The sequence below is a fragment of the Amphibalanus amphitrite genome, unplaced genomic scaffold (assembly GCF_019059575.1).
Source record: "Amphibalanus amphitrite isolate SeventyFive unplaced genomic scaffold, NRLGWU_Aamphi_draft 000028F_arrow, whole genome shotgun sequence".
Lineage (NCBI taxonomy): Eukaryota > Metazoa > Arthropoda > Thecostraca > Balanomorpha > Balanidae > Amphibalanus > Amphibalanus amphitrite.
Window position 1 is genome coordinate 800,850 of NW_024881524.1, and position 24,016 is coordinate 824,865.

The window sequence follows — 24,016 nt, forward strand, 5'->3', positions numbered from 1 at the left end:
GGGAACAAAAATGTCTATCTTTAAGGTCCTAGATCATAAGTTGACCTTCCAGGTCAGGTCAATGACCCAAAAATCGGAACAATGGAAACTGTTGGAACGTCGTAAAGTGTAGCTGCTAGGTTTTTTCGGGGTGCTAATCACAAATATCATGTTACGTTTGATCAAACATGATGTCTTCACGCATTTAGGCCAGGTCGGGTCAGGTCAGGTCAGGTCAACCAGAAGGCTCTTGCCGGGTATCTATAGTTGGTGTCAACTGCCACTCACAGCTCCGCAACATGTTACAAAGGCACCAAAACTGCTTCTTAAGTGTTCAAATGGATGCTTAATTCTAAATGAGCTCCAAAAACTGTCCTAGACACGTGTAAAACTCGAAAAGTGAATTAAGGTCACCGAAGTTCAATGACCTAACCTGAGTTTCACGTGACCTTGACGCCAACCTTGACACCAACCTATAACAATCCTGAAAATGGCTAATTCATTCCCAGTCCCTGTGCTTTAGAACGGCCTGGTCGGGTCGCGCCAGACTGTCTGGGTCGGCTTCTGGCCGAGACATAGCTTCGGGCTATTGACCCGAGTGACCCCGGCCCGCGTCCACCTCCCTGCCCCACCGTGCCGGCCGACTGGCCCGCCGACCGGTTTAGCCTCTGCGCTGGTCGCCGACTCATGCCTGTTTACGCACCCTACTCGCGCTACAATTCCGTAGTAAGCGGCTGTCAGCTGAGCTCATTGAAGGCATGGCAGGGACGGTTCTAGGAGGGGGGCAAAAAAACTTAGTCTCAGGACGGAAAATACAGACTTCTGTGCATTGTAGCCACACGAAGAAGTGGGTCTAGTCAACAAGGGGTTCAAACAAAGTCGTGTGATATTGCGCGTCCCTCCGTTAGGACTTCCGCGCACTCGGTAGCAGAGCCTTTGAGATATTGGCCGGTTTCGCTGAAGCAAGTATAACCTACCACGCAGTGAGCAGAGGGCTGTACCTACTTTCTGTCGACAGGGTTGATCAAGGAAAGCTAGGAAGCTGCGCATTTTTAGAAGGGTCATTGGTTTCGTCGCAAGGTCGTATAGGTAAGTTACGTTACGTAGGCAGTCACACGTGGCGCCCGATTAATTTCTGTTTTATTTCATGTAGCGTCCGTTCCCAACCTGTCAAAGGCCTGCCGTCAATGGCAGGAGGCTGGCACCTCTATGTACCCGGCTGGCACGTCCCAGCAAACATCACGACAGGACTCATTAGTACGTGACAATGGGCGGATTATTGGCAACGAGGTTAGGCTAAAAAAGGCGGACGGGGAGCCGTTTTTCTGTCGGCCAGGCGTTGGCTGCGCAGGACGTCGGGCGTGGGTTCGACCATCCCTGAGTGCCGCTTCTGAACTATGGCTCGTAGTTAGTCAACAGACCACAGGGCAAAAGGTGGGAAGGGGGGGGGGGGCTGACTGCTGAACGTGGAACAAATGTTGTCTGGATCCATCGTACGTCACACCATTATGGATTCATTGTGATTGTCGTGTGAATAGTTCGTATGGTGGCTCCTGCCGTACTACGATACGGTTCACTTCCATGGCATGCGTATGATTACATAACACATTACTCAGTGCTCACACCGGCAGCGATAAGGCTAACGCCAAAAAGCACACAGGTGGAGTATTGTATCACATGGCCTCTTTTGTCGCACTCTACCCATCATAAGCGGCAGTTGCCCCGAGCGACGGGGCGGGCGCCGTCGGCTGATCCCAGGCTCTCAGCCGACGATCGGCCGGCCGACGGCCGTTCTCCGAGATACGGAGTCGGCTCGTCCAGTCGAGTCGATCCCGTGTCGGATTTCATGACAGTCACGAACGTCAAACGTCCCAGCGACGGGTACTCTCGTCTCGTCTGTCCCCTGTACTTTCCGGTGTTTATCTGAGATTGACGCCTGCACGTCGCACGGTACAAAGGCGTGTCTTTCAGATTACATAAATTGTTGCCGGTCGTATTATTGCATGCCATGTTAATCACTAGTTTGGATGGCTGCTGGTAGCCTGTTGAATGTATGTTTTTTGTCATTCCTTGTTTTTTTGTCTCTAGGTATTTCAGATTGACGTGGGTCGATTCGTGGAACGATTCGAAGGGCAATAAATAATGCGGCTAGCAAAAGTGGCTGGGATGATCGGTCACAGAACCGGTTATCGTTTACAAACTGTATGCATTCGGCATATACGTGCGACATGCTACGTCGTGATTCTACATGTAGTTTCATGCTCACTTATCACATAAAGGACGCATGATTACCTGCCGCTACGTTTCGTTGCTACGTCATTTGTAAGTCCAGCTCGCGTCACTGGCTTTGTTCCTGACTTATCTTTAAATTAGTGGTGCTGGTGGGTTGACCGGTCTTTAAGTTTTTTACTTGATTGAATTCCTATAATGAGCATGACGTGGATTTGCGTGGTGTGCAGGTGGTGTGCCCCATTTTGGGCAGTTTCCAGCTGAGCTCTGCACGCTCTTATCAATCTGTCAGGCTTCCTGAAACCCTCCAGCGCAGTGGTCGTACAATCGTGATGCTCGCACGCGGAAATCGCACGCGAGAGCGTGGCGGCTCGAGCTCGGCTTGGCCGGTGTTCTCTCATCACGCGCCGGCTACGGTCGAGGGCCCGGACACCGAGGACTCGCCGGCGTCATGGAAGCCGGCGTGAGGTCACACTCGTCTGACGTGACCGCAGAGGCGCGCCGTGAAGTAACTCCGGGCTCGGGAGGGAGGGGAGCACCGCCGCGAGCCGTGCCGCTCCACTGGCGCGCTCGGAGCGGTGTTGTCTGCAGTCTGCTGTTTCCATGTTGAATTGAGAAGTGGCGGTTGTTGGGATCTCGGTGCCCGGCCGCGCCGAGTCGTTGCGCGGCGTGCTGCACTGCCAAGGCCACCTGGCCGGCCGCGGAGCGCGCTGTCCAGACTCAGACGGTACCGGCCGGCGCGGCGGGCCGCACGACCGGACCGCGCCGCGTGGGGCCGGCGGGAAAACGGCGCAGCGCGCGCCGGACACGGACCGACCGCCAGTGCATGGGCCGGGGACACCGCGGCGGCACACGGCGCACGCCGCTCTCAGCAGTCGCCGTCCGCCAGCTCGGTGCGTGCTGCCGGCAGAGATAGCCATCCGCGGCCGGGTCTGCTCCGCCGGCTCTGCACTGCACGCTCTCCGTGAGGTGGTGGTCAGTCGGTGGCTGTGTCTGGCCCAGGTGTGACCGCTCGGCGGGCCACTCGGAGTGCTGTGAGTCTCTGTGACTGTCTGGTCGGCGGAGGTCCGTCGGCGCGATGAGCGGGATGGAGGAGGGTATCACGGCGGCGCCCGCCCAGCCGGCCACCCTGCATATGACATCCGTGGACGAGCCAGAGGCCACCAACGACAAGCGGTTCCTGTTCAGCGAGGGCGGCTCGGCGCGGCCCGTGTGGCTGGTGCGCGGCTACCAGGTGCCCAAGGTACCGGTACTGGCCGGCGTGGCCGCCATCCTGGCCGTGCTCTGTCTGCTGCTGCTGGTGTGGTGCGCCGTGCTGGCGGCGGCCACCGCCGGCCCGCCGCCGCCGCCGCCCGAGTGCCGCGCCACCGGCTGCCTCCAGCAGGCGGCCAACATCGCCGGCTACATCAACACCTCGGCGTCGCCGTGCACCGACTTCTACGAGTACGCGTGCGGCCGGTTCGACGACGTGCACCCGCTGGATACGAGGATCTCCTACGGCATCCAGGAGGTGCTGGAAGCCGAGAACCAGCTGCGCATCGAGGAGCTGCTCGAGCGCTCGCAGTTCCACAACGACTTCTCGGCGGTGAGCAAGGTGCGCACCTTCTACCGCACGTGCATGGACGCGGCGCACGGCAACAGCAGCGCCGAGCGACTGCGCGAGCTGGTCAACAGCCTGGGCGGCGCCGACTTGTTCGGCACCTTCGATCCCGACAAGTTTGAGTTTATCGACAAGTTTGTGCAGACTCGCGAGGTGAACCGACTGCGACTGTTCTTCTCCATCACGTGGCTACAGACGCTGGGCCGCGTGCTCATATCGCCGCCGCGGTTGGGCATGGAGGATAAGATGCTGTACACGGACGATACGAGCGAAGCACAAGCGGCGCGGGCCTCCTATCGACAGTCGATTGTGGCCGTGCTCCGTCTGCTGGAGGCCGAGCTGCCCGCCGACGTGGCTCAGAACCGCTCCTGTAACGCCACCTGCCCGGAGCGGATGGCCGACTCGGTGCTGCACCTGGAAACCCAGCTGGTGGAGGCGATGCCCACCAAAAGTCACGTGCTGCCTGCGCCGGCCAATGTGATGTCGCTAGACGCGCTGCTGAGACTGTCACCGCGCTTCGAGTGGCGTCGTCTGCTCGACTCGCTGTTCGGTAAGAACGTCGTGGCCAACTCGTCCAGCGTCCAGGTGCCCAGTAAGGAGTACATGACCAACCTGAACGCCATCGTGGAGCGCAGTAACGCCTCGCTGTTAAACGACTACATCCAGTGGAACCTGATGCGGCAGTACCTGCCGGCCGCCGGGCCCATCTACGCCGTGCTGGCGCAGGAGATGGACACCGTCACGCGCCGTCTGGCCACCCGACCGCGCCAGGCCATCTGCTTCGACCTGCTGCGCCGCTACTTCCCCCGCGCCCTGCGAGCGCTCTTCATCGCCGACCACATCGGCGAGTCGAACGTGGCGGCCGCGCGCCGCATGGTGGGCCGCGTGCGCGACCAGCTGGGCCGCAGTTTCGACTGGATGACGCCTGACTCGCGCACCCAGTCGCAGACGGTGCTCGGCAGCATGGGCGTCTCGTACGGCCACGCGCCGTGGGTGACCGACGAGCGGCGGCTCAACAACTACTACGCCGGCCTGACGCTCACCGGACGGGACTTTTTCACCAACCTGCTTAACGCCGACCGCTTCAAGGCCGGCGAACTCAAGGCCAACGCCGCCCGACTCGCCAGCAGCGGCAACAACCACGCCGACGACGACGACGACGGTGACGACGAGGATGCCATCTGGGTGGACGGCGACGCGACGACGGACGTCAAGGTGGCCTACAACCCGGTGCGGGACCGACTGCGCGTGCCGCCGGGCGGCCTGCAAGTGCCGCTGTTCAGCCACCACAGCCCCGACTACGTGAACGCGGCCACATTCGGCTCCCTGGTGCTGGCGGAGCTGGCTGGGCCGTTCTTCCTGCGCCACAGGACCTACAGGTCAGACCGCGGGCGCCCGGGATTGAGGCTGGGTGCCGGGCCTCGGCGGAGGGCGGTGGGGCGCTCGGCTCGGGACCGGGGTTTCGGGAAACTCGTACTCAGACGGTGGGGTCCCGTCTCGGGGTATCGGTCGGCCCATAGGGTGCTAACTGCTGAGGCGGGCTGTTTCGTGTTTGGCCTGGCGCGCCCATGGCAGTCCGAACCGTACACCGTGCCCTGTCAGCTGTTGAGATCGGTAACGTTCAACTTGTTTTGACACCACGGCTGGATCCGATACGGTACGATCGGCCATTGTCAGGGGAGGAATGGCTGGTAGATCGATATCTATCACCACAATGAGCTCCATATGAAGGGATACATATGACGGCACCCCATCGGAATGTGAAAACTAACGCCCACACGATATGATCAACTGCGCGCAGACACCGGAGTGTCATGCATTAGTGAGGGGAATGAACCCCGGCTCTTTCGACCTCACCACACCGCCATTGTGCACGAACAATTATTTGTGTCCCAGATGTAGATAAAAAGTACATTCACCTCCATAACCAAACATCCTAATGAGCTGGAATGCCGGTCACAGGCCCGCCGTCTGTCGGGCCGTGTGATGTTTTCATCCACCTACCAGTCGCCACTTATGGGAAGCAGCTCGACTCGCTCGCCTTGATATCGGACTCGCTGAAAAACTACAATCATTGACATCTCATGTGCTGGCATAGGTATGTTTATTTATTACGAAATGCGGTATCCCTTGCGCGGCAACGCTGCCAGCAAGGAAAAACAAAGTGGTTGCGAGTGGCACAATGGCGTACCCCTTTACGGTATGCAGTGCTTTGCTTCTACTGGGTCTCGCTGATAAGTTACGGCGTACCGAACTGGGCACTGGCTACTTTATGTTAAGTTTCCTACCGGAAGAGAACTGCCCGACAATTGTCGTCCTTGTCTCTCGGATGCACCGGTACCCTGCTTAGTAATTAATTTCATAAACACCTTTTTGTCGACTGTGTTAGTAGTTTCAGGTCCACCGGCAGCTTTTTGTCCGCCGTTGTGAGGACGGGCGTCCACTGACCCTGCTGTATCTGTGTGTCTCCCTCTGTGCCAGACTGCCGAGCTGGTGGGACTCCGAGACGACGGCGCGCTACCGGCAGTACGGCCTCTGCCTGATGGACAGCCTCGGCGGCTACACGGTCGACGTGCAGCGCAGCTTCGAGTTCACATCGGTCCGCGGCTCCGGAACGCACCGAAAGTGAGTTCAGCGCGGTCCAAAGTGAGATCACATTGGTCTTACATAAGTGAGTCCACCCCAGTCTAAAGTGAGTTCAGCTCGGTCCAAAGTCACTTTGGACCGAGCTTTGAGAGCTTTGAGACCAATGTGATCTCACTGTGAGATCACATTGGTCTTACATAAGTGAGTCCACCCCGGTCTAAAGTGAGTACAGCTCAATCCGCGGCACCCAAAGTGAGTCGCTCAGGCGCCGTCCTGCCGGGCGGGCGGACTGGGCCTCCCCCCTCTACACCCAGGGGGGGGGGGACGGTGGCCAGCAGCCGGGGAACAGGGGGAAAATACCGGCTACTGGAACCATGGCGTGTCTAGCTGAATGGACCGGCCAGTCAAACCCGCCCAGAACCGGCGTTTGCGTGGATGATTTTTAAGTGGGAGGGACTTGTGTCAGTACGGTGTTCAAAAATGGAACAACTCATTTCGTTGCTGCACGCTCTTGATTCTGGGTACTGCATGACGGTTGGGAGTCGGACTGCTTAGCTCTTTCAGTTGAGCTCGGTTTATCGCTGTTTTTGATGATTCTTCGTGCCCGTTTCTATTCGCTGACATTTCGAGCCTTGGCCTTGATTTTAGATGTCGCGTGACTTGTTTCTCGTTTGTCGTCACCCGTTACACGCGATGCATTGAACCTAAATCACGTTTGATTTAGTATCTTCGTAGCATCGTCATTATGACGAACGTATACGTTCAAGCTTGCGTTCAAGCATGTCATCTACCTGCAGGAATAAGCAGACACCTTGCAAATGATCTAGTTATCTTTTTATCCCTTTGTTCGCGTGACACGCTGCTGTTGCCGACTGGTGCTGCAGATCCCGGGTGCCTCTCGACCCTCGGAAGTCGGCCAACTATCTCCAGGCGGAGCACTTGGCCTTCATCCTGTCATACGATCTATTCAAGCACATACAGAAGGAGGACGGGCCGCAGCGCGTCCTGCCTGGCACGGAGGTCAGTAAAGGCGCCATGTCAACCGTGCAGCTAATGAACAGTTAATACGAGTGGACACAAATGCGGTATATAGGGCCTTGATGCGGTGAGAGCTGCAATGTTGTTTGTTTCATCCCCGTATAACGTGGTATTTCGCAAATTGTGAGCACTGAGGAAGGCATAGAATTGACGTATTTGCGACTTCAAACACGCGTCTTAGCGGTTGCGAGTTATCCCGTTTATGTTTCATGCTGAACGTTTTCGGTAGTTTGTCAATTATCATTCACTTAGCGCCCTAGCCAGTGACAATTATCTGAGGGTCATTTATCGCTCGCTATGTCGCCGCCTTGTCCAAGGTCCTTTGTCGACTTCTGTCGACCAGTGACGCTGATGTGCCACCCCCTGCCCGCCGCAGGGCCAGACGCCGGAGCAGCTGTTCTTCCTGACGTACGCACAGAGCCGCTGCCGCAACACGAACCCCTACCTGCGCGTGCTGCTCAACAGCGCCTTCAAGGAGTTCCCGCATCCGGAGATGATCAACAACTTCGTGTACAACTTCCCCGCGTTCCGCGAGGCGTACCAGTGCCAAAGGATCCCCGAGCCGCACCAGGGCCGCCACTGCACGCTGAGCTGAGCTGAGCTGAGCTGAACTGAGCTGACGGCGAGCTGGTGCCGATGTTAGACACGAGGGACAGTGTGGGGACTCAGTCGAAGACGGGTTGTCTTCTGAGAAAGACGAGAACATGACTTTGGCAGCTCTTCAGCAACGCTGCGTAAAAGCTAAATACATAGGTGGATTATAGGTGTGAAAGTGTTACACCGTCTTGAAAGGCATGCTAGTTTTCCCGGTAAATTGTGTGATATTTTGAAACAGATGCCCCACATACTGAGTTCGTGACTACCGAGTGCTATTTTTCTTTTCTTTATAAATGTATTGTGGCCAATTCCTTCTATATAGAAGGTAGACTGCCTTGACCAGTCACCGTAAATTATTTTAACAGTTATCGAATTTTGCGAATTATGCTACAAGCTTACAGTCGGAAATTGCGAGATATGGGTCCTGCATATGTATATTGATACCGTTATTGCATGCCTTGCTCTGGGTGATGGTGGATGAAGTGTTATTTCGCTTTTAAATGTGTTTTGTTTCGATTCACACTTTAATTGAATCGAACGGCCGTTAATTGTGGTGTGAAAGTGTCAGCTAAGTAGCTATAGATCGTCTTTCAACCGTGCAGAGGTTGTAATAACGCTGGAAACACAATCTCCAAGCAATAATGCAACGTTTTTTACAGTCATTGTCATGTTTGTTTCCGTTGTCAGAGAAAATACAAATAGATTAGCATAAAGAATAAATTTTGGCTGAGAGCCTATCCGTATCGAAACTACCTTTTCCAAACCATGGCCAGAATGACAAAAAGATAACTTATTCCAGATAATTATCGAACCGGGGTGAGCCTAGCGCCCTTATTGACCTTACGGCAGGTGGTTAATCTGCTTCATCCCATCCGCCGACTGCACTGTCCGTTTCGACTGCCCACGCCCGATCCCAGTTTTCAGTGTCATGTCCCCCAGTTTCCCATTTCCCGGCCACCGTCCGGGCATTCCAGTGTCGCCGACTGTCCTGCACACATACCTCGGAGCGTGTGTGGGTTTAAACACACCTTCCTTCCCGGCCCGGCCGGTTTCCCGGTCACCCGCGACAGCTGCTGACCAGCTATCCTGCAGCGCGGCAGGGAGGAATGGTCAGTCGGCCGGAAAACCTCCAGCACCCGGCCGTGCGCCGACAGCGCCGCGTCCGCCCGATTTCCGCCCCGTGACGTCACCGGTGGCAGACGTGTGACGTCATCTGAGGAAGACGCAGCAGGACACCCTTTCGTGTTGTATTGGCACTCGTCACACAGGCGACACAGACACTCATCGCTGGTCCCATGGCAGGGCCGGCCGCGCCGCCCGAACAAAACCGTGACGAAACGGAGGCAGCGGCGGCGGCGGCGGCGGCGGCGGCAACGCCCACTAAAACTAACGTAAGTACAACGCACGGTACTCTCGGCACGCGCCGCCCCGACAGAGGGGGCGGCGCTACACTCGGAGCTCCGGTAGATAACTTAGAACTGCGTGAACGCCGGTGCGACGGCGCCACGGAACGAGACCAGCCGGGGCAGGAGGCGGCCGGTTCGCGTGCACTACCCACCCGCCGCCGCCCTGGCTCGGGCGACGGCGCCGCCTCCTGCCCGTAAAAACTAAATAAATAGGCCGGGCGGGGGCTACGGCACGCCGGCGTCGACTCAGACTCCGGCCGCCGCGGCGAACCCGCCGGCTGATACAAGAACCGCCCGGCGATAATGACCTTGTCATAGACTACCATACGGCCTGACGGACTGCGTGGTCACCACTACCCAGCGCCCTGCCTGCCGAGCTGGGTCGCAGGTCGGCGGCGCGCGATCCTCTCACTCGGTGGACTCGCTTGAACTAGACCAGAAGCTCGTGCCAGTCAACTGAACGCCTCTTTGGAATGAACTCAACGTTTGTACTTAATTATGTATAGATACAGCGAGTGAGAACTCGAGAGGACAGGCGGCGCTACCGGCGGCGGCGGCTAGGCGGTCGGTGCGTTAGAGGTCGGGCACCGTCTTGAAGCACGGGTAGTCGAGCAGGGCTCGCGTGGCCGGCCGTTTTTCGCCGTCCATCCGGTGGCAGTCGGAGACGAGCTCGCGCAGATCGTCCGGCAGCCGGGCCGGAACCTCCGGCGGCTTCGGACTGTTCGCGATCTGAGGGAAGAGAAGGATGCGTCAGTTAGGCAAACTGAGAAACACTGGCCTTGTTCGCAAAACCATACAGCCATACTTACACCGTGGTCTTTATTGAACAAAAAGCTAGCGGTAATGTAGCAGCACCGTTTTCAACCGGTACAAGGTGGACAATAAAACTAGAGTAAAAAGTCGCTTTCATATGTTAAACACAAGTCACCAAAGCCCAGCACCTCCCCTCATCCACAAAACCCGTTCAACTCCCATCTCAACCACTGACCATAAAGAGCAGCGCGAAGTGGTTGCTGCACGTGTGCGCGTCCCAGGGCGGCCGGCCGGTGGCCATTTCTATGACACAGCAGCCCACGCTCCAGACGTCGCACGAGCGGCCGTAGTGCTGTCCGCGCAGCACCTCGGGCGCCATAAAGGCCACCGTGCCGCGCAGCTGGCCCGAAAACTCGCCCTTCAGGGTAGCCGTGGCGCCCAGCTCGGCGGCCGTGCCTAGGTCGCCGATCCGCAGCGTCACACCGCTCGAGTCCACCAGCAGGTTCGCTCCTGGAGGGGGAGGGGAGCAGAGGGTTGTTAGGGAGGGGTTATGGTAGGTGGCGGTGTGAACGGGTAGGTGCCGTGCTGCGTCAACTGAGCGAGGATAAGTTCCAAAATTTAGGGCGTTCGCATGTTTATAAAAGATCAATAAACAACCCCAAAGCAGCATCCACTCGATAGTTCCGATAATAAATTTATTAAAATTTCAAGAGATATGGGCTTCGCTGTTCGAAATCAGCTAACATGTTCAATGAGACGTAATCAATTCGCTGTTTCCCCAGTAACGGTGCGAACCTGAGAGGTCCCTCTGTTCCCTCAGTGACGTTTCATACCTTTGAAGTCCCTATTCTATCTGTCTCGGAACATACCTTTGAGGTCCCTGTGCAGGATGTGGTTGTCGTGCAGGTAGGCCAGCCCGTCCACCAGATGGCACGTGTAGCGGCGGATGACGTCGTCCTCGAACGGGCCGTACTGCTCGAGCAGGCCGGCCACCGACCCGCCGGCCTCCCACTCGGTGAACAGGCTGACCAGGCCGGGCCGCCGGGTGGCGCCCAGCAGGCGCAGCACGTGCGGGTGCTGCAGGCGCGCCAGCAGGCGCACCTCCTGCAGCAGCGTCTGCTCGTCGGCACTGCCCGCCTCTGTCGACAGCTGCACCTGCTTGACGGCCATCAGGTGGCCGGAGCGCAGGTCGCGCGCCTGGTAACAGGTGCTGAAGCTGCCCGTGCCGAGCAGCGGGCCGCGCCGCCAGTCCAGCTCCTCCGTGTAGGTGTCACATGTACCGCCCTCCATATTCTGCGGAACGAACGGGCAGTTAGTCAGTGTGAGGGTGGAGATAAAATGTGCTGGGCGGGACTCAGCCAGCGACAGCAGGGGCATTCCACGATAGATCGTACCAGGCCCGTCACCCTCATCTCTCAGATTTTAATGAAAATCCGTCCTAGGGGTAATCATAGGCCCCAAAGACGCCTGGCAAAATATCAGACTTCCCAGATCAAAACTTTTTGAGTTATATTTCATTACATTTTTTAACTTCGGTTTGTAACGGTGAGTTTGATGGCCTATAACTCAAGAACGGGTTAAGCTACCAACAAACAGTAAACAACACTAAGCTTGCGATGAATCAAAAATTAATATTACCATTTAAAAATTCCAAAGAAAAATTTTCATTGTTGAGCAAAAACCTTAATCTTTTTTCATTTGCCTCTAATGACCTTTGGGACCAAAATTTTTCAAATTTTTATTTTTTTCAAAATAAACTTCATGTCATTGCAAATTGACATGCAAAAAATTAGAAAGGTGTTCTTTCTATAAAATCCTCATTTTCCCGAAAACAAAATGGGTTTCGGAGGGGTTGATACGACCCCAGCACGCCGTTTCGCTTCTAATAGAGCTAGAGCCTCGCGGAAAAAACGAGCGTGTGTGCCATTACAAGTTGCAGCGATTGGTACCCGATTTTAAGGTCTCAATTTAACCGGTAGCGTCTGAGGTCAGGTCAAGTGACTGAAGTTACGGGTTCGGTTTTTAGTAAATAACTTCGCAAAAAATGGCCGCAGAGCCGCGATTTGGGCATCATTGTGTTCGCCTAGCTCAGGTGTATCGGATGGTATACTTTTTGCTAGGGTGAGGTCAACTTTAGTAGTTGACCTCGGATCAAGGTCAGGTCAAAGCCCCTCAGGTCACGAAGCTGGGCAAAGGGTATCATATGGCATATCATTCGATTCGGAAGGTCTTCCCGAGTCCATTGGTGGCTTTCCCGACTCTCTAGCTCCATTTGATCGGGAGTTATTGACGAAAAACTCGTACGACCCTAGTGACGTCATAAATAACGTCACGCAAGGTTACCAATGCAAAAGAAAAGCATTGGACTTTGCAAGAAGTGCATGAAATCACGATACCATGTACGTGGGATAGTTTTAGATCATTCTCGGCGCCAAAATAACAGTTTTTATATTTTCCCATTGATTTATAACAGTGATGTCACGTGACCGACCTGACATCATGTAACCTTGAAAAATTCCCAGATATACAAGTTGTGAGACCTCTGGAGGACACCATGTATGCGTCCTGTAACTTTCATCTCGGACAGCTATGGTCGTTGGCGTCCAAAACAATGTCAGAACCAAACAGCCTTTTTCACCCTCGCGCTTATAGGAAAGAGGGCTGGATGAACCCTCTTTTCACTTTTTCAGATGACTCAGATTTCAATTGAAATTTCAGTAACCCGTGATGTCACTAGGCAGCTTTACCACGCCATTTGTAAGCTCCCCTCCCGTAATCACTATTCGAAACCGTTATCGTGACGTGAAATAAATACATTTATAGAAAGAACACCTTCCTAATTTTTTGCATATTTGTTAACAATGAGCCAAATATTTTTTTAAAGAAATAAAAATTCAAAAAAAATGGTCCCAAAGTCCAAAAAATACAAATGAAAGAAAACTCGATATGTCATATATCAAAAATAGCGTATTTTTTGAAATATCAAAAATACATATTAATCTCTGTTTCATTGCAAGTTCAATGTTATATAACATTTGGCATTTGAATAATCCGTCTTAGAGTTACAGCCCGCCAAACTTAGCGCTGCAAAGCAAGATCCAAAAAATTTTATACACCATAACTAAAAAATTACTTCTCTGATATGCCTGAAATTGTTACAGGTGGATTCAGAGCCCCTGATTACCCCTGATACCAATTCTAATCAAATTCCGAGAGATGAGGGTGTCAAATTGGAAAAAAGTGGTACGATCTATCGTGGAATGCCCCAGCAGCCAGCTTTGATGTATGTCATCAATTAGAGATGTCAATCGGGTACCAACTTTTTGGTATACCGATACCAAACCGATACCAACTCGGTATTTGGTATTTCAATCCTAATGTGTTTGGTATTTTGTTGGTATCATAAACCCTCGCTAATGTTTAAGAGGCTAAGAAATCGGTAAAAAGTTGGTATTTTCCTCATGTTCCCAAGTTGGTTTGGTTTCGGTATTTCTCCACGGTTTTGGTTGGTATTTGGTTTGGTATCGGTATTCCGATTTTCCGTAATTGACATCACTATCATCAATACATCCCAGGATTGTTGATCTCCAATGCAAACTGAGCGTCCTCTATCTTACTTGTTTACACTTACAGACTTAGAAAATCGACAAACACTAAAATCACTGCTACCTGAGCGTACCAAGTCATAAAACAGCACCCATAGCTCCCTGTCCGGTACTGACTTGTGTCTGAGGGTGCACTACGATGTCCTTCACGGAGTTGGCGGCGGCGGTCAGGTAGCCCGGCACGGGCGGCTCCTCGCCCAGTTCCATAGCCGTCGGCAGGTACACGGGGTGGCCGCCGGGCGGCGCTGCCGACGCCGCGTGGCGCGGCCGCAGTGCGGCGCCCCGGTCGCCGGCGGCTGGCGGTCGCAGTGGCGAACACTTCCTCTTGAGCGCGGCGCCAGAGTCGAGTGGCAGGTAGGTGGGCCGGGGGCGCCGGCCGCCGGATGAGGAGGGCGCCGGCGGCTCCTCCGGCGGCGGCTGCCGCGGCGTGGCCGAGCCCGCCGCCGGCCGTCCGCGCCGCGCCGGCCGCGCGCCGCTCTCGCCTCGGATGCGGCGCGCCAGCCGAAGACGGACATCCGGGTCTAGCGCCGCCAGCAGGGCGTCGATGTGCTCGTGAGCGGCCGGCGAGGCGCGGGCGGCCAGCGCCATTTGGACAAACACCCGGTGCGCCAGCTGAGTGACTGTGGCGTGCGGGTGTGTGAGCGCGCGGTGGGCGAACTCTGCCAGCCGTACCACGCGGCCGGCGCTCTCGGGGTCCAGCGCGCTGAACCGCTCCCGGAACTGGTCCACCAGATGGTCGGCGACCAGCAGCCGGCCCAGACACCACTGCCACGAGTCGGCGCCGGAGCGGCACTCCTGCAGCAGCCGGTCCAGCACCAGCTGCAGGCCGTCCAGCTCGGCGGCTAGCAGCTGGCCGGCCGGGCCGCGCACCAGCTCGGCCAGCGTCCAGGCGCTCAGCTGGCCGGCGCGGCGGTTGGCGTCCGTCGAGCGGAGCAGCAGCGCGTCCACCAGCGGCGTCAGCGAGTTCCGCAGCTCGGCCGCCTCCTCTGGCGAACAGCACGTCACACTCCGCAGCAGCACGTGCAGACATTTCTGCCGAGAGACGGATGAAACCGGTCACATACGGTAGACTTGTATGAACAGGTGAGATTTGACGAGAAAACTGAACGCGAGGTCAAGCGGAGGTCAGTAAAAGTAGTTAAAAACACTGATCACTTCAAGAGAATCAAAATCCCACACAATACAAACTGTGGTAGCCATTGCATCAGAATCAGAAAAAGGAAAAGTGACGCAACGACGGTCTGGTTTATTTAGCCACCGACAAAGAAGGCTGATCTGTAAGCGCAGCCGCTAACAAGAAGTCCCTGAATCATGCAACCGTATCGTTGTTTAAACTCCGCACTTCCAATACCGTTCGGTTCTCTGAACCGCTCCTTTAAACCTCCGTCGGCCCGCCCTTCACTCACGATGGCTCCGTAGAAGACCTTGTAGACGGGGTCTGCGCAGAGCACAGCCAGCAGGTCGGCGACCTGGTGGACCAGATCGGCCGCCGACCGGCCGCCGGGGCTCTCGACCATGTGGCTCAACGCTTCAGCAAGTCGGCTTATCCCTGTGGACAGGCGATAAGAGGGTGGTGATGTAACTCGATTATGCGCCTCAGGTGAGTAGGTTGGGTGATGATATTTGACTTATCAAAAGGGGGTGGCAGATGATATAACTGAATTATTAGAACATCGAAATGATAGAGATGCTAAATACAACCCATGGCCATGCCCTTCAAATCGTGGCACTATCAGCCGACGATAACTAAACTATGTCTACGAAGCGAGGCTCGACTATCGGACACCCAAATAGCATTCAAGTGATCAAAAAGATAACTCAAATAACCCAGTCATGAGGAGGTTGAAGAGCGCGACAGTTAGCATCAGACTCTCTGTGCCAAGTATCATCCTGCCCAATCCCATCCCTCACCATTGTCTCTGATCTGCCAGTCCCTGCTGAAGACGAGGTGCACCAGGTCGCGGCCCAGCACTTGGCTCCAGGGCTGGCGGCGCTCGACGCTCTCCAGTCGCTCCAGGCGGACGGTGGCGCGCCGCAGCGAGCCGCGCCCGGCCGCGCGCCGCCCCAGCAGCGGGCTGCGGGCTGACTCTGGCTCCACGGAGCCGCGCCGGTGGGCACGGTCTCCTGCCGGCGAGCTGAGGCCGGCCAGCGCGGTACGCGCGCGCGGCACCAGCGGGGAGGCCGGCGGCGAGGCGGCGCCGGCCGTGTGTGTGGCGGGCAGCGAGGAGAGCAGCGCCGAGGTCGGTGTTGAGGCGTGAGAGTGCGGCTGGGGGTGGTGGCCGCCGACGCCGGGCGGCGCCGCGGCGCTCGGCGTGCTCGGGGTGTTGGCGGTGGACGAGGTGGGAGTCGGTGAGCTGAAGGACGGCGGGGACGCCGCGCTCGGCGTGCTCGGGGAGGAGGACGGTGTGCCGGAGCCGGGCGGCGACAGCGCCGCCGCTGCCGCCGCAGTGTCGGCCGCCGACGCGGCGCCCGACCACACGCCGCGCACCAGCGGCGTGAGCGGCCCGGGCCAGGCGGCGCGACAGAGAGGGCAGCAGGCGGCCTCCTGCCGGCCGGCCGCCTCCACCGTCCACACCGACATGCAGCGGTGGTGCAGGAAGCTGTGGCAGCCGTCCTCACAGCGCACCAGGCTCTGCTCGCCGGTCATCTGCAGCTGGCAGATCGGGCAGCGCCGCTCCTCGCTGCTGCTGAAACACGGAACACACCGTCAAAGCCCTGCACAGGGAACACGGTTACAGTTCTACACAGGGAAACACGGTCCGAGTTCAGCCGAGGGATTACAAGAGTTCCGCCTGATGGACACAGTCATAAGTTCGTCTAAGAAACATGGTCGGAGTTCCGTCCTCTCCACAGTATTTTATATAAGCATGGATTCAGCGTCAGAGATAAAGAAGTTACAGATGTTTACGCAGGGAGAAATCTCAGGATGCGGCCGACCAAGGAAGGGCACGCCTTCCCGTCCTCATGAGTAATTTGGCTGGAATGTCTGCAGGTCTGAGGCATAACACGTCCGATATGGGAGCTCAGACGGTGATTTACATTTTGCGGCCGGCTAAGCGCCGGCTTCGTGTGGTTTCGCCCCGCAAATGAGACGTTATTCTGTGTATAGCATCACTATGACGTCTTTGGTGAAATAACTAGATGCAATGTTTGGTCGGTATTACAATGAATTAAGATCCATATCGGAGAGTACGAGTAATCTTCAAGCAGCACCTGTAACCGCCAGCTTAGCATTCACGCTCCCACTTCATAAAGTCGCACACCTTTCTAATACGTGGAAAAGAAAAACACATCGCATCGCACATAGGTACCACAAATATCGCCTGTCCTTTAAAGTTTAATCCCCTTTTTGAAGCAAGCTCCCGTAAACTCAACGCCAGCACGCATTTCGTTTGGGGCAGCATCGCGACAGCGAGTCTACGGCTACAACGTTAGTGCGACACATTCCTCCAACGACTCTATCGCACTGTTTGTGGTGCACAGGTGGCTCTTTGTGCCATACCACCACGGCATTCCGTCGTACTTGAAGTGCGGCCTCGCCGCTATCGGAGCGAGCGTTCGCCGGCCGCCGACAGTTCGACACTATCGGCGTGCAATCTGTGATAGCAGCGTGCACCGGTGGTCCGTCGGCAGTCACAGACACCTGTCCCCTTCTCAACAGGGCGGCGACGGCCAATGTCACGCCGACAGCATCGCTCGAATTCCAGTCCGGCGTGGGTCGAAATATGTACATGAGAAAAACTGCAACATGGTGTCTACATTTCTTCGCTCTACGATGCCGTGACTACCCGCCATACCAAGGACAGGAGAGGATAGGCGGGCGGGCGGGCGTGCCGAGCACGCAGCTATCTGTTACCGCCCACGGTCTGCACGGGTCGATGACGTCACTGTCTCACCTGCACGGTTTGATGACGTCACTGGCTCACCTGGTCGAGTCGTTGGGGGTCGGCGTGTCGCCGCAGGGCAGTGTTGAAGCCCGCGATAGTCGACGGCGGCGGTATGTCTGTAGAAGCGCCTCCACCTGACAAAGTGCGCGGCGACATGTCACACGGGGAACTTTGTACCCACCGTCCGGGGCTCATCAGCACACCACAGCTGTGTAGCATGATGCAAATAGAGTGGCATGTTCAACATAACGATTAGTAGGGGCGGGAGCGCACCAAAATAACTCGAGCTGAATTCAAAGCGAGCCGAAACCACAACTCAGACCCATCAACCGAGCTATCTCGGGGGCCGAATGAGGCATACGGGCCGAAACGACCTTGCATGTCTGCACTCATCGGCATCCAAACCGAGATAGAGCGCCGGTTTCATTCGCTACATATCCCTCCGGCACTGCGCCGCGGCACTTCCACTAAATTTATCGCGAACTCTGGACTCTCCATTGCAAATGCGCGGCGTGTCGAGCCGTGGATGAGATGGAGCCGGGTGGGGCCAACAAAGACGGCCCGACCCCGGTATTCAGATCGCCCGGAGCAGGGGCGGTGAGAGGGTAGGATGAGCTCACCTCGTGTGTCTTGAGTGTGTGGCAGGTGATACGGTAGTCGGTGAGAGGTAGTCGTAGGACGCGCACCATCACAAATAGCAGGTGAACGCAGAGCGGGGACCGGCTACACGAGCAGCTCTGAAACACAGCGGAGAAACACGGTCAGTACACAGACGGGACAGGCGGGTGATGGGTTCGATCACAAGGGTTTGGAGAGGCATACACACGTAGCATAGCCAGTAAAAGGCAGCTGAGAAGATGAACAGATGACACCGCACAAGGCACCAGCAAACACCCGCCAAGAAATTAGCAATATGGTATGAAATTAGCCTCTCGAACGTCCATGCATGTCTAAGCTACCGGTAGAAGTGCGTAGAACGCTCTCGACTGCGTCAGCAGTGAACCGCTGAGCCCGGGGCGAGCCGGCCAACTCAAGGGCGGCAGGTAGGTGCCAGGGTCGCCGCGACCGCGTCGGCCCGGCTCGCGCCTCGGCCAACGTGATGGACTCTCATGGGGGGCCATCGGGTGCGAAGAAACGACTTGGGCGCCGCGGTCCCCAGCTCGTGCGGCGCTCTCCGGAATACAGAGCGGCTCCGTGACCCAGCCGCGCCATGAATGAGCCGTGGGCGGCGGCCGAGCTATATGCGGAGCGGTGCGGCGCCGATATAGCCGCGATCGGAGCATAAGGAGCCGCGAACGGACGTCACAGCACAGAGTGAGAGGGCTGATCGCCAGGAGAGAGTGTCCCACAGTCAGCGACGCGCTGAGCAGAGCCGACGAAGGGACGGGGCGCCATGGCAGCCATGTGCGGTGAATTAATGAGTCGGCATATCATTTGATTCTCGTCACGGTCGAGGAGGACGGCCGCAGCGCCGGTGAAGGGACGGAATTAAGCAGCTCGCTACTGGGTTACGGCGAACGGGGAGGGAAGGGGCGGGGACAGGGTGCACGGGAGTGGGACGGGACGGGACAGGACGGACGGCTGATCAGCACGCCATGCCCGCTCAGAGGCACGTCTGGGGGTCCAACGAGGCCGGTCCACACCCATCCCCGCCGGCCGATGGTCGGCTGACGCAACACTCCGTCCATGGGCGGCGACGGGCGCAGGACAGCCCAGGCGGGTCACATATCACAGGACCGGTGCAGGCGAGACACACCTATCAGCTCAGGACCGGGTCGCTCCGGCGCACTATGGTTGGAAACGGCCTCACGGATGGCCGGGGGTCAACGCGAAAAAATGTTTTGCCCATAACTTGTTAATGCGTAGACCGACTGCGATGAAACTTTGCATAGGTATACCAGTGTCTTTCGTGCATCATACAGTAACTCAGAAATGACGAGGTCACGTCACGTCACGCGTGTGTGACGTCATCATTGCAAGTATGTCATAAGTCGCCTATGTCTTTCGTTATGTTATCGATATCGTGAGGCATTTTGAACATGTTTTGAATACTGCTATTACTGAATGGATATTGTTGTTATGCTTTAGGGCGAGAAATATCAACGTAGTGACGCACAGTGTCTTACTATTGGTCATAAAGGGTCACAAATTTGGAGAAAGAGTATTTATGATTTTTTTTAGATTAGGCAAAAAAGTAAGAAATAAAATGACGATCAAATGACAAAACATGCGTCAGATTAACCCGGCAGTTGCTGGGGTATTTCCCCATCCGCCGTTTGCCGGGGGGGGGGGGCGTTCAACGCCCCCAGCCGATAACTCGCGAACAAATAGGCGCAGCGAAACGCACGAGGCGCGGCAAACGAAAGAAGAACGCGACGAGACGATTCACATGAATACTTTAAAGCTGAATTTCGAGGTCACAGGTCGGGTCAAGGTCAGGTCAAACACTTGAAATCGGGCTTTCAGTAGCATGGACTTTAGAACCTCGCAATCGGTGCCTCGCGTTTCGCGTTTCGATTATATCGTCATCAGTTGGTCCTAAATAAATTCAGTCATCAGTTGGTCCTAAACAATCTGTCACAACTGTCACAACTGTCACAACCCTTCATATAAGTGCTAAAAGAGTGTCAGATCAATGTAGGGGTCAGTCAAGCATAGGCCACTGGCCAGGGTCAAAGTCAGGTCAATCAGGTAAGCACATAACCCCGAAAATTAAAACTGGTACCTATCCGCAGCCCATGCATGACACATGTTTTATGGGTACTTTTGGGCGTAGAACACGATGGTGACATTCATTTTATCATACGAGTACGTGGCTGGTTGAAAAAAGATCAATTTCAGAAATGCATGCGTCATGGTCGTGAAGTAGTCACGAGAAATTGCCAACATTCAGTTCAAGATTTTGGAAACTGTAGAACGATGATCAAAAACCATAGATAGCCATTTGATTTGCCATGGTATTGGCAGTGTAATGGAGTTTACAGCATGTCTGTATGTCTGTTCTGTCAGTGGATATCCATATCCATACTCCAGGATATCCATACACGTTTGCACGATATTCATACTCCAGGTGCAGGGGCGAGCAGTTACTTCTTACGAGGGGTGCGGAGTCGAAGTCAGAGTCGGAGTCGGAGTCGGAGTCGGAGTCAGAGTCGCCCAGAGTCGTGGCAACGAGCCAGGAGTCGGAGTCGGAGTCGGGGTCGGTCAGGAGCCCGCAGTGGAAGTCGGAGTCGGTCCGAATCGGAACAGCTCCATCGCGACTCCGAAACACTGGCAGGGGTCCGGAGTCGGAGACAGAGTCGGCCGGAGTCATGGCAACGAGTCAGGAGTCGGAGTCGTAGTCGGAGTCGGATTTGGCGCCACCACGACTCCGCAACCCTGCTTCTTACCATCATTTATAAGGATAAGCGATTGCAAGACTGACGAGCCGACCTGGTGCTAACGAAGCGACGGGTAGGTACGCCTCGGGAGATGACGCTTCACGGACGATTTTGCGCACAAGTGCGCAGTCTGCTTTTACGTTCCCCTTACGCAGAATTGAACAGCGATTTATTCTGCCAAAAAGCTCAATGGAGGTCGATGGAGAACTTTTTGTATGTCCAATGAAACATAAACGCAATTTTGCAAATATTGCTGTGGTGACACTGCAAACAGAATGCAATGCCGTTCCTGATTTTGAACACGCATGGGAAAAAGAGTCACTCCACTCGATAGCCAACATAACAAGGATTATTTTGATATATAATAATCCAGTTTTACAACGTCATGGAGGTACTCCACATGCTATCACCAGCGCGGTTGTTTAAACCTTTGACGGCGCACCAAAAAAGTCACTGTCAGAAACTCCCGATTCCACGTACAATAATGGAGACTAAATGCGCAACTAAATAATTTTTTCTGCCCAATTCAAAACATTTCATCAATTTCCAACAGAATGACACCCCAAATATACATATATTCCGAAATTGCCCACGGCCATCCGTGAGGCCGTTTCCAACCATAGTGCGGCGGCCGATACATCAAATCGGGCTCGGCGCGCCGCCTGGCACCGGCTGCCGCTCAGAGGTGCCGCCGGCAGCCGAGGACGCACCATAAATCGTGCGGCCGACACGGAGCGGCGACACCCGGCGCCGGAGCCGCCGGCGTGGGCGGCGGGCCGCCCGTCCGCCCGCCCGGCCGCGGCCGGCGCGCAGTGATGTCAGGACCGGTGATCTCAGGGTCGCCACGGCTGCCCAACGCCACACAGGAGCTCGCCAGGACATTGCGCGAGCCACTGAGAGGAAATTCCCACAGAATCACCGTCGGATGTGGCCAGTTTGGCAACGTGAACAGGCTGACATAGTCCAGGATTGGGTCCAGAACAGAGCACGACCGGACGGACAGCGCGTCATCCAGAGGCGCCAGCGAGGCGGATGCTAATCAGGAAATGCCAGAGACCGAGAGAAGCGTCGACGCCTCCGAGACAGAACGCCCACGACCAGGCGACTGCAGTTTGCAAAGTACATTGGCGTGTTGATTTTAAAAAGTGTTCCCGAGTCTGCAGTGACAGTGAAGCGTGCCACACGGCCGCAACCAATGCTAACAAAACCCGTGACCCCGATGTGTCCCTGCGGTTTGCAGTGGTGCTGCAGGGCAGGCCGAGCAGTGCGAGGGCGGCGCGACGGCCCGGCGCTCCGCACAGAGGTCCTCAAACCGAGCGGCACCGAGACACTCCATGGCCGTCCAGAGGGGGGGGGGGGGGCTCTCTGGCGCCATACTGGGCACTGGCCTTTGGACCTCGGTGGCCCGGGTGGCCCGTCCGCCCACTGTGCTCGGGCGCTGGGAACTGGGCCGCTCGACGCTTCCCTGGCCGCCGCGACTGCACGGACCGTGGAAACGGACATAGAGCCAGCCGGTGAAGGGGCGGAGGCATTTGCAATACTGCAGCAACGCTTTGCAAGGGTTTTCAAGGCTATGGGGCGTGTGCTGCTTATGGGTGGGTACTGCGAGGAGCCATATCTGAGCTCATTTGCTCCAATTCCTTTTACGGCCTTTCACACATAGAGGCGGAAGGATGCCTAGAATCGCTGAATTACTTTCAGTTACTAAGCCATGGCACTATTGAAATTCAAGGTTACAATCACCTTAGAAAGGTACCGATGACATGCCGAGGAATGACTTCGTTCAATCATCAAACAAAGAAAGAAATCAGACACGTATTCGATCTTAAAAACGGCGAAAGCTGATGCCACTTGAGCATTGCTTGACCTTCGAATCGGACCACATTTCGGGAACTGAGATGCTATCGGGTGGCCGTGTCCAGGAACTCTGGGCGGCACTCGCCGTTCCGCAGTACGTCCATGAGCCGGGGGCATCTCTGGCACGACTCACGTGAGCGCGGCTGTCTGCACGAGGCGCCCCGAGTATCGCCGCATTCCATCACCGAGCGCCGGGCCGTGTGCCGCATTCCGCACCCGTGGCCCGGACCGACACCGCTTAATTGTCAACCCGTCTGGTGGTCACAGAGATGGACGAGCCCGTGGCCAACCGGCCACTCAGTCCAGCGAGCGGCTCTGGATGGTTCTATCTGGTCGTCCGGCGCATGTGACCAGTGGTGGACTTTGGACCGCCGATAAATACCGAATTCAGTTACGGATGTTTCTGGTCGGCGGCGGCAGAGATAAAACGAATTCGTACACAGTGAACAGAAATTATATACCTACTGCGTGTTGAAAGATGACCATTGAAAGCTAAAACTTTTGTCATTGAAGTTCCTAGAAGCGCCTCATAGTGACACTTCTCCACAATATGCAGCACTCTATATCAGAGCACGAATCTGATCCGGTCCGTCCGGCAGGTTATGCTGATCACTTCCCCGGCATCTGGCCGGCTCGGCGTCGGCGGTCTGGCGACAGGCGCCCACTGCTCGGCGCCAGTCGCAGACGCTGCAGGTCGGGCGGTATGCGGCATCTGCATGTCTGAAAAGCAGCATTCTGGGAACGGTCAGGCACGCGGTGCGCGCGGCGCGGCCGGTCACAGCCGGAGATCAGGTGCCTCAAATATTGTCACCATGTTACCGGTGCGCCATGGACGGTGGGATCGGCCAGGGTCCGGCCGGACAGCGAGCGGCGCAGTTCGAACTCCCGGGCAGGTGACTGCGTCAGACTCCTCAGACTGCGTCAGTCCACCGCTGCCGACAACTGAGTGGGACTAACTGCGCCAGTGTTCACTGAAGGAGACAGAGCCATCCTGCGCAGTGGAGGAGAAACAGGGCCATCTGGGCCGATCATGTGCTACGGAAAGGAACTTTGAACTCACTGAAGCACGAGAAAGCGTATAAACAGAACGACCTCCTCC

At 56.1% G+C, this 24,016-nt stretch overlaps 2 protein-coding genes across 3 annotated transcripts in view; one reads left to right on the plus strand and one right to left on the minus strand.

Annotated features, from left to right (window-relative positions):
• The first annotated feature begins 2,386 nt into the window (after positions 1–2,386).
• LOC122365448 (endothelin-converting enzyme 2-like) lies at positions 2,387–8,714 on the plus strand. Its single transcript, XM_043336648.1, has 4 exons — positions 2,387–5,187; positions 6,290–6,433; positions 7,279–7,414; positions 7,809–8,714. The coding sequence occupies exons 1-4, from the start codon at positions 3,287–3,289 to the stop codon at positions 8,025–8,027; spliced, it is 2,400 nt and encodes a 799-aa protein (XP_043192583.1). The 5' UTR covers positions 2,387–3,286; the 3' UTR covers positions 8,028–8,714.
• A 548-nt stretch (positions 8,715–9,262) lies between these two features.
• Positions 9,263–24,016, minus strand: part of LOC122365506 (mitogen-activated protein kinase kinase kinase 1-like) — a 39,892-nt gene continuing 25,138 nt past the window's right edge. Inside the window, exons 5-12 of one of the 2 annotated variants that reach the window (XM_043336782.1) lie at positions 18,301–18,417; positions 17,720–17,814; positions 15,705–16,477; positions 15,200–15,342; positions 13,911–14,825; positions 11,058–11,481; positions 10,424–10,698; positions 9,263–10,164 (exon numbers count right to left, since the gene is read on the minus strand). In XM_043336782.1, the coding sequence (XP_043192717.1) occupies positions 10,009–10,164; positions 10,424–10,698; positions 11,058–11,481; positions 13,911–14,825; positions 15,200–15,342; positions 15,705–16,477; positions 17,720–17,814; positions 18,301–18,417 (2,898 nt within the window). In that variant the 3' untranslated portion in view covers positions 9,263–10,008. Of the gene's footprint in view, positions 10,165–10,423; positions 10,699–11,057; positions 11,482–13,910; positions 14,826–15,199; positions 15,343–15,704; positions 16,481–17,719; positions 17,815–18,300; positions 18,418–24,016 lie in introns of both variants that reach the window. The other variant, XM_043336775.1, reaches the window with a different exon arrangement.

What these genes read in the sequence shown, in the direction of transcription:
- LOC122365448 (XM_043336648.1), top strand. Translation starts at nt 3,287, where the DNA reads ATGAGCGGGATGGAGGAGGGTATCACGGCGGCGCCCGCCCAGCCGGCC. An exon ending in CTGCGCCACAGGACCTACAG is followed by an intron (nt 5,188 to 6,289) that starts GTCAGACCGCGG and finishes CCTCTGTGCCAG; the next exon opens with ACTGCCGAGCTGGTGGGACT. An exon ending in GCGTCCTGCCTGGCACGGAG is followed by an intron (nt 7,415 to 7,808) that starts GTCAGTAAAGGC and finishes TGCCCGCCGCAG; the next exon opens with GGCCAGACGCCGGAGCAGCT.